The sequence below is a fragment of the Solea senegalensis genome, linkage group LG2, assembly GCF_019176455.1.
Source record: "Solea senegalensis isolate Sse05_10M linkage group LG2, IFAPA_SoseM_1, whole genome shotgun sequence".
NCBI lineage: Eukaryota > Metazoa > Chordata > Actinopteri > Pleuronectiformes > Soleidae > Solea > Solea senegalensis.
The window spans coordinates 487,014-502,359 of NC_058022.1; the positions used below are offsets into that span (position 1 = coordinate 487,014).

Genomic DNA, 15,346 nt, shown 5'->3' on the forward strand with positions numbered 1-15,346 from the left:
ACACCCCTCAGTCAGAAAGTATGGCTTTCAACCCAAGACTTGCTCTTAAGAGTGGAGTCCAGGAAGTTGGCTCCACGTTCGTGGGCCCCTTCTCCATCGACAGAGTCGTCAACCCGGCTGCTGTCCGACTCCGTCTGCCTCGCACCATGAGGGTTCATTCCACCTTCCATGTTTCTCGATTAAAACCTGTCAAGGAGAGCTCACTTCACTTGCTCTCGTCCTGCCAGTTTTGCTCTGCCTAAGAGCTTTTGCCAGCTACTTCTGCCAGAGGTTTTTCTGGACCTCTCTCCCTCAATTGGTTTACTTCCTTTGTTTGCTACTTAAGTTTTTGTACTTTAAATAAAAACCCTTTTTTGGACACTTTGAATCGTGCTCTTGGGTCCAGTGTTTTCCCAGACATTACAAGGCCACTGTGTTAGCTGGAGATTTCATGTGTCAAAAATGGTGTAATGATGACTATGTGAGTTTGTGCTGTGAATTAATAAGTGTGTATGGTAAATAAATAAAAAATTAAAAAATGTCCCTCTATTGACGTAAACGACGTGAAGTGAAGAGAGTGAGAGAGCGAGAGAGACGAGCGGTGGCTCCTTCCCGTCCCAGGACCTTCTCTCTAGCTCTGACCTACCGGAATAGAGCAGCACCCTCTCGGTGTTCCGAGTCCATCAAAATAGGCTACATCATGAATTAGAAAAGGTTGTGGGTTTGATTCCCCGGCTCCACTATATTGTTAACCCCATGTTGCCCCTGACGGTTTTGCAGGCAGTGTGTGAAAGATGAGTGATTCCCCGGCTCCACTATGTTGTTAACCCCATGTTGCCCCTGACGGTTTTGCAGACAGTGTGTGAAAGATGAGTGATAGGCGATGCGCTGAGTAAAATGGGTAAATGGCAAAACTATAGCTTTTTGAGTGTCATGATCTGTCACTTCTGCTAAGTATCTTGTTTTGTTTCTCCCTTCATGTTCTGTCTTGTCTTCCTGTTTTATTTTGAAATCACTCACCCTTGTCTCTGTTTCAGGTTCCTGTCTACCCCGCCCCTTTCCTCGTCTGTGTGCACCTGATCCCTGATTGTGTCTTCCACACCTGCATCCAATCACTCCCTAATCAAGCACTGCTTATATTCCCCTCTGTGTCTTGTCTCATCGCCAGTTCGTTGTAGTTCATAGCTCACGTTCCAGCACTCTTGATTCACAGCCATAGTTTAGTCTACTCGTGTTTTTTTGAACCTATCCTGCCTTTTTTGACCTTGCCTTTTTGCCTGACATTTTTGTACCTCTGCCTGATCTCTTTGACCTTCCGCGTACCGAACCTCTGCCTGGAATTAAACTCTGTTACTGACTGATTCGTGTTCTGAGTCCTGCATTTGAGTCCCTTGTTCTGCTCAGCCATAGTTCATGATATTGAGCAGCTTTGAGTGAGATAAAGCGCTATATAAATACAGACCATAAAAATTCACGCCACTCAGTGTTTTGAGTGAAGGCAGCAATGTATGCAGTAAAGCAGTTGACGAGGTGACATAGGTCGTAGGGAATAGGATGTAAAGTTTGGGGAGCGAACCGAAACCACAAGTTACCACAAGACGCAGACCCTCTCAGGCTCAGATGAGGCTACTATTCAAACTGTGTTGAGTTGACAATAAGTTGAAAATATTCTTGGCGATATTATTTGAAGGTTGAAATACGGCACTGGAGAGACAGACTCTTACCTTGTGTCTCAGCGTAGCAAGGATTCTCTCATAGAACTCAGGGTGAGGGTGAGTCTCCTGGAATCAAGCCACAACACAGGTTATTCTCTCTTTCATTTATTCCATTTATACATACAGTTGCAAGAAAAAGTGAACCATTTGGAATTATCTGGATTTCTGCATAAATTGGTCATAGAATGTGATATGATCTTCATCTAAGTCACAACATTACACAAACACTGTCTTATTAAACTAATACCTCAGAAACAATTATATGTTTTCATGTTTTTATTGAACACACAATGTAAACATTCACAGTGCAGGGTGGAAAAAGTATTTGAACCCTTGAATAACTGATTGACCCTCCTTTAGCAGCAATAACCTTAACCAAACGTTTCCAGTAGTTGCAGATCAGACCTGACCTGTTGTAGTCAGGAGGAATTTTGAACCATTCCTCTTTACAAAACTGTTTCATATCAGCAATATTCTTGGGATGTCTGGTGTGAATCGAGCGATTCACACCAGACATCCCAAGAATATTGCTGATATGCCTCAGGGCCTGGACAGATTGTCATCATCAATGGAAAAATGAATTCTGAAGTTTATCAAGACATTTTGCAGGAGAACTTAAGGCCAGCATTCCGTATGCTGTATTATGTATGACCTCAAGAGAGCTCTTGAGGTCATACCATAGCATCTCAATAGGGTTGAGGTCAGGACCACTCACACCTTCTGGATCACTCCAGAAGGTGTATTCTATTGAAGCCATTCTGTTGTTGATTTACTTCTGTGCTTTGTGTCGTTGTCTTGTTGCTTCGACCATCTTCTGTTGAGCTTCCGTTGGTGGAATGCTGGCCTTAAGTTCTCCTGCAAAATGTCTTGATAAACTTCAGAATTCATTTTTCCATTGATGATGACAATCTGTCCAGGCCCTGAGGCAGCAAAGCAGCCCCAAACCATGATGCCTCCTCCACCATACTTCACAGTTGGGATGAGGTTTTGATGTTGGTGTGCTGTGCCTTTTTTTCTCTGAACATAGCGTTGTGTTTTCCTTCCAAATAACTTTGGTTTCATCTGCCCACAGAATATTTTGCCAGTAGTGCTGTGGAACATCCAGGTGCTCATATGGATGTTCCATATGAGCTTTGTTCATATTCAAATGTGCAGCAATGGGGGTTTTTTGGACAGGAGTGGCTTCCTCCGTGTTGTCTTCCCATGAACTCAATTCTTGTTCAATGTTTTAAGTATCGTAGGTTTGTCAACAGAGTTGTTAGCATGTGCCAGAGATTTCTCTAGGTCTTTAGCTGACACTCTAGGATTCTTCTTCACCTCATTGAGCGCACTTACAGTCATTGTTACAGGAAGGCCACTCCTAGGCAGAGTAGCGACAGTGCTGAACTTTCTCAATTTGTCTTACCGTGGACTGATGAACATCAAGGCTTTTAGAGATACTTTCATAACCCTGTCCATTTTTATGCAAGTCAACAATTCTTACTAGTACGGCTTCCGAGAGCTCTTTTGTGTGAGGCATGGTTCACATCACGCAATCCTTCTTGAGAATAGCAACCTCAAAACTGGTGTTTGTTTTTATAGGGCAGGGCAACTTTAACCAACACCTCCAACCTCGTCTCATTGATTGGACACCAGGTTGGCTGACTCCTGACTCCAATGAGCTCTTATTTATTATCTTTATCTTTAGTGTCCTTGCTGCTGTAACAATGTAAATTTCCCCACTGTGGGACTAATAAAGGACTATCTTATCTTATCTTGTCTTATGTTAACTGCATTCATGCACTTATTATTCTGGTTTTAGAAGTGTGCACACATGTCAACATGAATATGAAGTAACATCAGAGTACATTTTCACTTTAAATGATCTACTACATCATGTGCATGCCATACATTACCTTCAATACAGAATGATAGACAGCCAAATATGCAGGAAAAAGATGCTTCCAGTAATTTGTGATAAATACCCTTGTACCAAACATGGCAACAAGATCGTTTTCAATCATTTATTTACATTATGCTCATTACATTTAAAGCAGCAACTTTTACAACAAGCCTACATAGTTATTTTAAACTGTGTTGTTAAAGTGGGCACACACCTTGATAAGCATTTCTAGTTCCATCCTCAGACTCATCACCTCTAACGTTACCGCAGCAACTCGGCCCACATCAGGATCAGTGACATCATCAGGGAAGCTGAGCCCATCTGGCTGCTGATTGGAGTAACCATAGAGACACAACACGGCTCGTCCTCCCTGCCAGTGGAAAGATAAGGGACGTAATCCTCAGCATTTACTTTTCCAAACTGTTGGGTATGCAATGAGACCTTCGTACATATTTGCTGTGACTTCGTTTTACAAGCGACAAATACATATACACACACAACAGTGACTAGTGACTTGTAAAGCAGTTGTTTTCAGTGCAACTAAATCATTAGAATCAGTTAATTAAAAAAAACATTTGTTCAGTACTTCCTCCATGACCGGAGCACAGAGTCCATCTGACACAGTCACTGGACTGAAATACAGCAGTAGGGTTTGTGATGCCGGTCACAATCAGCAGTGGTGTCACTGAATACACCAGACTCCTCTGTTAAATCTTGAGATTTTAGACATTTCCCTGGTAAATGTCGGAGATTAACCCACGTTGTTAAGTTGTTTTAACTGTTCGGCTTGATTTCTGTGTCAGATGTCACTTCCTGTGACTGCAGTCCGACCAATCGGTGGCCGGCAGTCTGGCGACGATACGCAGAGAACCTACTCAGTGCACTTGGAACCTCGCCAGAGCACAGGGGTGGACTGGCCATCGGGAGAACCAGGAGTCTGACCAGTGTTACACTAAAGATAAATACACTATGTCCCCGGGCCTGCCTGGGAGAGTTACCGTAGTTTTCAAGTCAAGGCGCGGCAACATAATAATCCATCATCATAAACATCCATCCTTTGGCCGGCTCAAAATCGATCGGCCCACCGGGAAAACTGCCCAATGGCCCTAGGAGAGGCTACAAAGATTACACATTTTTTATGTGTAATTTTGTTCAAACTTAACCTATTCCACACTACTCCTCTACTTTTCATGTCCAGATTTGTGATAGGCAGCAGGCAGCTGTGTGATAATGAGTGATAAATAAACCCTCTCGAATCTTAAATCCTTTCTCCAGTATCCTTCTTAAGAGCAAGTACAGTAAGCAACACACTGTATATTTATCATTAATTTATTCAAGGCTCCAGAATATAAAGGGATATTGCTCAGTATAGTGGTGTTATTAAGGGCTTGCATGTTTGTTTGTACATCAATGGGGCGAGTTGGCACAGTATAGTATCAGTAGCGCAGATTATAGTTATTATTATATTATTGTCCCAGTCCACCCCTGTCAGAGCAGGTACTAAAAAAAAGTACCTGCTACCCGGTGCTATGCTAGTGGAAACACAACTAGAGTAGAGCCGGTGGAAACACACCATTAGTGGAGCCACCATAAGACACCCTGCTCTTAGAGGAAAACAGCTCATGTATTCACTGAATGAACATGTCATCAATTGTCACGTTGGGTTAATGTAACGATCCATGCAGTCATTGGTTATATTTAAGTTTTCTGATTCCTTGCTGTTACCTGAATGGCATCGACGGTGGCTCTGAACACTGGGTTGTTGTGTTTGACAGTTCTCCAGTACTTTGGCCTGTTGGGATTAGTCAGGTTGCAGCCATACTTTTCCAGGATGTTCAGTGCTGTAGACAAACGCTGCAGCGATGCAAGGGTCTGAAGATGCAGACAGAACAGTAAATGTCAATCTAAAATACAAATCTGCAGTGAACATCACATCTAACTGCACCACGGCTGCGCCATACAGCTACATCATATCAGTTGGTGAGAAGCAGTCACTTTGGTGCGCTTATGGACAGACTGAGAAAAGCTTGGAACCACTGCACCATTCACCCAATCACTGAGCCACCGTTGCCCCCTACTACTAGTCTGACCATTGTACACTGAAGATAAATACAGTATCACTTAATTTTGACATTTGCTGGTTGTGCAGTCACAGTGGAATGCTAGTATAACAATAGCATTTCATATAATATTATCATGATAGTAACAGCTGTTATACTTCAGAATACACAGTTCACACAGAATAGTTGGTCTTAGAATGAAAATTCTAGAACTGCACAACTAGGGGGAAAAATGTAATTGTGAATATTATAGACAACATTGCTATTTGAGATTTTAATATTATAATCAAACAGTGTTCTGAGATGGACTGGTGAACTGTCCAGGGTGTGACACCGCCTACCGCCCTACGTCAGCTGAGATTGGCACAGCACCCCCCACGACCCTCATGTGGAGGATAAAGCAGTAGAAGATGGATGGATGGATTAACAGAAAATTAACAGTCATCATTTTTTAAAAGTATATTTTTTAGCTTCATTCAAAATAACAGCTGAAGCTGAGTGGACAGTAAGAGTCATCTCTGAACTGCAAGGTCTCAAGTTTATGATGCTATTGTGTCTCTCATAAAGACATATTATCCAAAATGATAGCTGCGCTGGCAGCATGTAAATGTGTATAGATAAATAGACGTGCGATGGAAAACACAATGCACACACAGAAACAAATGTGGTTTAGAGTGCTTTGAGTGGTCATCAACACAAGGAGAATCTTATTGCTAAATATAGACCCATTAAGTTGAACACACAAACGTTAAAACTGAAACAAAACAAAAACAAACAGTGCAGTGCATTAGTGTTGAATATCCTACAGAGGACATTGAAAAAAAAAAAAAAAATAAACGTTTCTGGTGCGCACAAGATACTTTCGATCTCGTGCTCATGAGGAAGTATCTTGTGCGCACCAGAAAGCATTGTATGTAATTTCACGCCTCAAATGATCTTAAAACTGCGTTCGGGGACATCACGCCCGCATACAATACTTTCTGGTGCACACAAGATACTTTTTCGTGAGCACGAGATACTTTCAGAAACGGTTAGTTTTTTTTGTTTTTTTTCGATGTCCCTTTAGGGGCTCCGTAATATCCTCCTGAGAACCAAAGAAAAAAAAAGGCTCTACCAGTTTATTTTTTTGTATGATTTCCCATCTATTTAGGCCTAAAAAAACTCCTTACAATGTCCAGTGTAGTGGACAACAGCATGATTGTAGTTAAACTGACGGACTGACATAGAACATATTTGCTGACTATCCAACAGCTCTTCAGCCAGGTGCAGGTTGAATAGTAGGTACTGCTTGGTGTTCGTATCGGGTCGATTGAGCTCTTTCCTGTCAGACATTACATTACATGTCATTTAGCAGACGCTTTTATCCAAAGCGACTTACAATGGAATTGAGTACAATCAGCGAGGGGTGGAATCGAACTTGCGACCATTGCGACCATGATGTTTTTCGCACATAGGGCACCGGTCTTAATCACTGAGCCACTCCAACCCACTCCATACAGACTTGTATCAGCTCCAAGTGTTTGTGATGGCAGCATCAAAAAAATTATGGCTCACACGTGATGTCCATTGTAACATGTACGCTACCCTAGTAAGGTACAATTAGTTTAACAGATAGCTATTATTTAGATACGTTATAGCTTTGAAAGTCTAAGTTTGGGCCGGGTTCAGAAGAACAGGTCTGACTCTAGGAGTGGAGAGGAAGACACAGAACGCAGTTTAAGTTTGGGGACACCATATAATTGTGAACCATTACCAGAAAATATTTAACAAAATACAAATGGCCATTCATACACAACAACAGTTGTACAGTTCAGATCATGTATATACAAATTGACAATAAATAAATTTAGGGAACAGTCTGTATTGTCGGGTGAATGTGTGTAATGTAGATGTGGGATGTTAATTGATTGTAAGCGCAGAGAGAGAGGAGCGGCTGTGCCAAGGAGCCTCCTACCAGCCCGACCAGAGCAGTGGAGGTTTCCAAGGATCTTCAAACTTGACTATACTTCTATACTTCTCGCCATCACCTGGCCTGTATGGAAAACAGGTCCTATTAAATATCTCATATGCACAAAATAATCCCAATACATATCAGTATATCAATCAATATCAATATTGTACAATATAATTAAATCAATATAAATAAATAACAATATTTGTTATATTAAAATATTTATCAATCATTTATCAATCAAACAATATAATACGTACAATATAATTAAATCAATATAAATAAATAACAATATTTGTTATATTAAAATATTTATCAATCATTCCAGTATCACCAAACAACCTAAGCATGCTTAACATTTCCTGTGGTAGGACATATTCAAAGAACAGGCATATACCGCACCAAGTAATAGGTAGCATTAGCACAACTCACCAATTCCGTGATTCATTAAGCCTAGGTCTCCTATGTTTCAACATTATGTTACCGCAATGCATTTAGTTCCAGAGTGCTTTGATTACGATATTCGGCGGCGTACTACAACGTACCTCCTGCAAACATTTCCCCAGCGTGCTCCTCTCACTGCTGCCGGCAGCGAGCCCCAACGAAGTTATGTTACGGGGCAATGTGATGATGTATCGGCGCGACGTAATGATGTAACGGCGCGATGTAATGACACACGGCATCATTTTACGCTTCACAAAAAGGGGATAATAATAACAATGGGGTTTTTCACCCGGGTTACACCATTTCTTGGTCCTGGTTAACATGCGATAAATGCATTCGGTCCACCCATGTTGTCATTGTATTCTCTGATCACTCCCGATCGTCTCACCCAGACATAAGCTTTTTCTTTGTTGGAACATCTGCTGCAGTTATCTTCTGGGTCTTTCCCACACACAGTGGAAGCCATCAGAACTGATTTATTGTCAAACCATTGACTGCCAGCTCAGGCCCCCTCTGGACCACCGTTCTCTCCCCTATTTTCACAACTGCTTATCCCCTGGTAGCTGGCATGGCTTTGGTACTCAGTCAGTCATTATCTACCGCTTTATCCTCCACCAGAGGATGGAGGATAGCGGGGGGTGCTGTGCCAATCTCAGCCAATCTCAGCTACATCGGGCGACCCTGGACACCCTGGACAGTTCGCCAGTCAGACAGACAGCTAGAGACAAACAACCATTCACTCTAACACTCACTCCTACGGTCAATTTAGAGTGTCCAATTCACCTAATCCCCACATTGCATGTTTTTGGACTGTGGGAGGAAGCCGGAGAACCCGGAGAGAACCCACACACACACGGGGAGAACATGCAAACTCCACATGCAAACGCAGAAAGGCCCTTGTTCCAACCGGGGCTTCTCGCTGCAAGGCGAGAGTGCTAACCACTACACCACCGTGTGGCCCACTTTGGTACTCAATTCTTCATAATGGTTCCAGTTGCTGAAAGACCCTTTGCAAGCAAAGCATCCATGAGATTGATTGTTGTGAAATATCAATCAAAGAATATGCAAGTTCCTGTGGGACCAGACTCAACCAATCGCAAAATTGCTGCATCTCCAACTCCCAGTCTTTGGTCCTTGAATGTGTTCTTGCCTTGGTACACCTCGAAATCCAGCACCAGACCATTAGGAGAGGCAAGGACAAAGGCCAGTAGGGTGTCTGACTGGACAGCGGCCTGTGACCTTGGTAAACTTCTAGCTTAGCTGGGAAAAGATTTTGTTGTCGATATACTGCGAAAAGTACTGGACTCCAGTCTGCACCTTGATAAACAGGTAGCCCAGGTAACACAGGTGTCAATCTATTGTTATGGATGAAAAGAATCATGTTAATAATAGGAGTAAGTGTTAATCTTATCTTTAAGATATCTATTGTAACAATACAATAATAATTTCATACGATAATAGAATTGAACATATTAGCCATAAACTAAATAAAACATGGCCCACATAGCACAAGGACGTTGCTGCTCCTTCTCTGGCTCTGAGTCTGTCTCCACATTAGATTCTCCTGCATCTTCTTGCTCTTCTTCTTCACCAACTTTTCATATCAGAGGCTGATACTCATCCTCATCCTTATCCTTTTTCTCATCTGACAGCTCCAAACCTGACCCTCCCTCTTTCACTTCTTTGAGTCTTTAAATACATTAGAATTGTCCTGGTGTCCTGGTGTGTTATTTCCAAACAGAATTTATGAAACACATGTCAACAACAAAATATTGTTATTGACATGAATATACAAGCATATATACAATTATCACATTAAAAATAGCAATAGATAATATTTGACTTACCATAAAATGTGGTTGTTGGTACTGTATGTCAGCCATTTTGAAGAAAAAAAACATGACTGAAAAGCCCAGGATGTCCAAACTTGTGAACAAAATGACATTGACATTTATTGCACTAGTATCACCATGTTTTGAGGATTTCATGAATATCATATCCTGTTGATGTTCTTTATGACTCACTGCAGAGCTGAAACTGAGATGAAATACTAACAAATAAATCAAAAGCACTGAGAGAGCGTAGATCTCTACCGAGGTTTGAATACTTCAGTGTCACCAGAAGACTGTTTGGATCTGTATTGAACATTACCTGCTTATAGCTGTTACAATCTTACACAAGCATGGCAAAATTCCTCCTGATCTGTTTAAATGTCAAATATGAAATATACACATGTGAACAAAGCCGTATCAGTATGAACAAATAACACATCACATCTTGAAGCTGAACAAGTTCATTTTTACAGTTACAGATTTGCCCATTACGTGGGGAAAATGTAGATTTATTTTTGATGTCATCAGTAGGTAGATTCTTACCTAAATTAATGGGATCATACTTGGATGATCACCTACCCATCGCTAACACACAAGGACAAACAGATGACAGATAAACCCACAGCCATGAAAACAGAACATGCTTGGCATAGGATAACAAACTAACAGAGATGTTGATAATCATTCCAGTAAACCATGTATGTCATTTTACTTTTATTTACCCGTGTTTAGGACCCTGTTCTGGTCTCTGTCTGGTATTTCTGGGGATATTTGATGAAAACTTGTTCCCTCTCACCTCCTTTCTGTTGCTGCCAGAGCTATTTTCTATGACCATGGTCTCTGCAGAGATGTGTTGATATTTGGAGCAGGGTGGTAAAGGCAGATTAGCAATGGCCATCACTCCAGCTCGCACCTCCACCACCCTGCCCCCTGAGTAAAGACCCACTTCAGCCCGACTCCGTACCTCCTGGAGCTGCTCAGACAGAGAGGGCATCCTACACACACACACACACACACACACACACATACAAACGTACAATGTCAGTGAAACCTTACACTTGCTAATCAGCTTACATCATGCGATCATGTACTGGCAGAAAATGCCATGTAAATTCTCATTATTTCGATAGTTGCCGCAACAGCAAGGTGTTAATGATCAAAAAATGAAGACTGCAAATAATTAACATACAAATTAATTTGTATTGTAATATGTATATATATGTGTGTGTATATATATATATACATACACACACATATATGTACATATAGGTATATATATAGATATATAGATGTACATATATATATATATAGGTATACAGCACTGTGATACATAATAAGATGCCGTTAAATGTGTAACTGCATGTTCAGCAGCAGGTACACGATATGGAGCAATGGTTGAGCTGTAGTAGTAAAATAATACATCACGAGAGTGGAGTTTGTCTGTTGCGACGATGCTACTGCTGCTGCTGATGATGATGATGCTGCTGCTGATAATGGTGATGGTGATTTTGCTATTTTTACCTCTGCAGTGGAGTGAACGCCGTGTCTGCTCCGTCAAACAGCTGATTTCAGTCACTCGGTCACGTCTGTCACTGAATGAATCGCTGCTGCTCCTCCTCCTCCTCTCCTCACCCCCAGTGAAAACACACTGTGCTCTCATCATCCATGGCTCTCATCATGACTCTCCCCTGTACTCAGGCTCTTGCAAACATGGCCGCAGCGTCGGTGACGTCATGAACTGGCGCGCAGCTACGACATCCGTTATTACTAAAACGAACAAATCTCTGTATTTTCAAAATTGGGTCAACAAGAAGATGGTTTTGATTGAAGAGTTTTTTGAAGGTTTTTTGAAGACAATGGTGAAGTGCTGAGGCTTTTTTAACAAGGAAGGATTTCCTTATGGTTTAGTTTTCTATTCCTAACTAATGAAAGGCAACCTGTGAATCCATGCTTATCAGTGTAACTTTACATGCATGGAGTTGAATTAATGAGTAACAAATGTGCCAGAATGTCAGAAAAAGGAAAATAACACAGAACTCTCACTTCAAAGACGTCAGTGGTCTTCTTAAAATGTACTATATCGAAGGAAATGAGAGAACTTTATCTGATTTTACTCTTCAATCCAACAAATGTTTATCCAAGGATTCCAAATGTGTTTCCAGGATTTTAGATATCAGTGACAAATGTCTGTCTGTAAGATCGCAATAAGAACATGTATTAAAGTGATACAATGTAGTATCTCTAACCTTCAAATAATGTCTCCAAAGACATCTTGAATTGTTTGTGACCCTAAGCCCTGGTCATATGCTGTTAAATTAAATTTGTATACGTGCAGAGGGTGATCCACACGTATTTCTTGATTTGTGTTTCATGTTTTGAGATCCACAAATAAAAAAAACATTTGTAAATTGTATATTGATTTTTACAAATATAGATTTGTATTTTTAAATAATATGACATTTGTAAAACTGGAAATTGCATTTGTGAATTGGAATTCCGCATTTGTGGATCGCCAGCACACGCATCCCTCTCTTTCCACAGTTACGGATTTTTGAGACGTTATATTTGTCTGAATAATTCCTCCCTGCATCAGCAGGTGGCATTGTTTTACAAGTAGAATCTAAAGGCTTAGGCACATAGATGTACATAATAAAGGCTAAATCTTCTTATGTCTTATGGTGCTCTGCTACTCACATGCTTTGTAAGTATGTACTGATGTGTGGTTAGCTTTGAAACGGTTGTACATTGTTGATATTTCACCCTTCAGAGCAGTGATGGGGATAGATACAGTGCACATACACATACAGTATGTTCACTGTCCAGTGTAACAAAGGACACCATGTGTGTGTGTGTATGTGTGTGTTCATAGGTGTGCTTCTAAACTCAGACCATATTTTGAGTGTTTTTTTTCTTAAACTGCACAAAAAGTAAACGTTAATATGTATATTTTATTAAAATATATGAATGTGAATAGACAATGTGCTCTTGCATGTTAAAGTGAGTAAGCGTGTGTTTCTTTTCTGTGATTTTCTTACAGAATGCAGCGTGAGCAGTCACGACTGGTGACAACAAAATGCACACAACAAAAGAAGAAATCACATGAACATATTTATTTGTCTTGCATATCACGTCCCTAAAATTCATTACCTATCATTATGTTGACTTAGAAATAATGCATTGACTAATCATCAACACACAGGCTAATGTTTAACAAAGTAGATGATAATGGAAGAGACATTAAGAAACAAAAGAATGAGAGCAGAAGCAGGTTTGTAAGGTTGTACCTTATCTAACTGTACAGAAACAACGTTTACAAGAACAAATACAAATGGATTGTGTGGAGATTCACCTACTGTAGTCACTGCAGTGCAGCAGCGACAGAACTGTACGTCACATTGTGATAATCTGGGTGACACTGTACACACTCGACCACTTTTTATAATCGATTCATCAATCATTAGTTTCCCAATTCATTGATTAGTTGTTTGGTCCATAAAATGTCAGGAAAGTCATTATCCATGAACCGAAATGATTCCGTTTGAATGCTTTATTTGTTTTCTACAGATCAAAGAAACCGTCAAATATTCTCATTTGGGAAGCTGAAAAATCAGAGGACTTGTTTTAATGACTAAAAAACACTCAAAATGATTAATCAAAGATTCATCATTTCCCACACGTGCATATGGTTACTTTCTATATGCTGTGGTGGGGAATCAGACATGGATTGTATAGAATATTGCTGCTGTGATAAAAAAAAATTCCACAAAAACCAGAGCTTGGACCTGGTGTGGTTTTCTGTAGGAAAACTATAAAGTGGCTGAAAGTAAATGCGGTGAGTGAAGTATGCATATCTCCAGAACCACATCAGATTTTTCTACTATACAGAGACAAAAACACATGAAACAAAAAACAAGAGAGAGCAAACGAAAATAAAAGCAATCATCAGCTCATACTGTGCAGGGTTTTTTCACCTTCTCATAAATTATCTGTTTTTTTATGAAAAGGCACGCCTTTAATGTACTGAGATGTTAAAAGCAACACATGGCTCTTAGTTACTCTTATAAAAAAAAAAAAACGCAATCATGTAGTAATAATAATAATAATCATCCCATTCAAATCTTCACCTGGAAAGAAATGTCTGTGTGTAGTGTGTCCAAATGCTGTGTCATTCCAATGATTGCACAGCTGATCCTATAAAAACAGGACTGTACACAGTCCTGATGAGACTGCAGCTCCTTTGATTCAAGTACCTGAAGAATGCCAGTAGGGTTCACTGTTGTGCTACCTTTATAATACCAATACTTTGGTAAGAAACACAAAACACTCCACAGGTCAGTTAATTCAACAATATTCAACCTGAATTCTTGCACATAATTCCTTCGTACACGTTTTAATTCAACTAAAGATTTGAATGTATTTGAATCTATGGCTTAAGCATTTTGCCTAACCTGTTGTGTTGTACCCAAACTGTCTGACTGTGTTTTCAGACATCTAGCCAGCATGTCCATGTTGGCTTATATGTGGGCTGACAATGTTTGCCCACCTCAAGCCCATGTCCACAGCGTCCTCTTTCCAGACTACCTGGGTACTAAGTTGGCACCAAGTGGGCATGGACTTGAGGTGGGCAAATTCCAGAGGTCCTGTATGGTTTCAGTAACATGTGCCCCACATGGGAAGCCACAGACAAACCTGCCTGTCATCCATGTTGTCATCCTGAATATAAGCCCTCATGTTTCCAGACTTCAGAATGGAAAAGCTAAAAAAAAAACTAAATAGAAAAAAAAAATGATGTTCATTAATCAGCAGCAGCAAGAAGACCCGGGTTCACAACCCGGTCGGAACGACGGTCTTTCTGCATGGAGTTCACACGTTCTTCCCTGTGTGTGTGTGTGTGTGTGGGGGTGGGTGGGGGTTGGTTTCTCCAAGTTGTCAGGTTTCCTCCCACAGTCCATAAACATGCAGATTTGGGTAAATTGGACACTCTAAATTGACTGTAGGTGTGAGTGTGAAAGTGAATGGTTGTTTGTCTCTATCGGAGCGTTTCCACCGACTTGCCTCGCCTCGGCACGGTTAAGTTGTGTTTCCACGAGCATAGTATGTTTACTTTTTTTTTAGTACCTGCGCTGACTGCCGACCACTGATAGGTCAGAGTGATGTCACAGGAAGAGACTGAATCAAGCTGAACAGTGCCAAACTGTAGATCAGTTAAAAAGACTTAACAATCCTAAAAACGTGGGTTAATCTCCAACAATTACCAGGGAAATGTCTAAAATCTCAATATTTAACACAGGAGTCTGGTGTGTTTAGCGACAGCACTGCTGATCATGAGCGGCATCACAAACCCTGCCGCTGTGTTTCAGTCAGGTGGAGTCTGTGCTCCGGTACTGAACTAATATTTTTAATTAACTGATTCACACCCTGGAACCCTGACATAGTGTAGGTGGGTCACACCCTGGACTGGCGACCAGTCCAGGGTGTGACCC

General features: G+C 40.8%; 1 protein-coding gene across 3 annotated transcripts in view; it reads right to left on the minus strand.

Annotated features, from left to right (window-relative positions):
* Positions 1 to 11,544, minus strand: part of LOC122787039 (E3 ubiquitin-protein ligase RNF31-like) — a 29,352-nt gene extending 17,808 nt beyond the window's left edge. For 2 of the 3 annotated variants that reach the window (XM_044053587.1, XM_044053604.1), the window contains exons 1-5: positions 11,385 to 11,544; positions 10,660 to 10,858; positions 5,302 to 5,448; positions 3,791 to 3,946; positions 1,704 to 1,760 (exon numbers count right to left, since the gene is read on the minus strand). In XM_044053587.1, coding sequence (XP_043909522.1) covers positions 1,704 to 1,760; positions 3,791 to 3,946; positions 5,302 to 5,448; positions 10,660 to 10,857 — 558 coding nt within the window. In that variant the 5' untranslated portion in view covers position 10,858; positions 11,385 to 11,544. The other variant, XM_044053596.1, reaches the window with a different exon arrangement.
* Between the last annotated feature and the right edge of the window lie 3,802 nt (positions 11,545 to 15,346).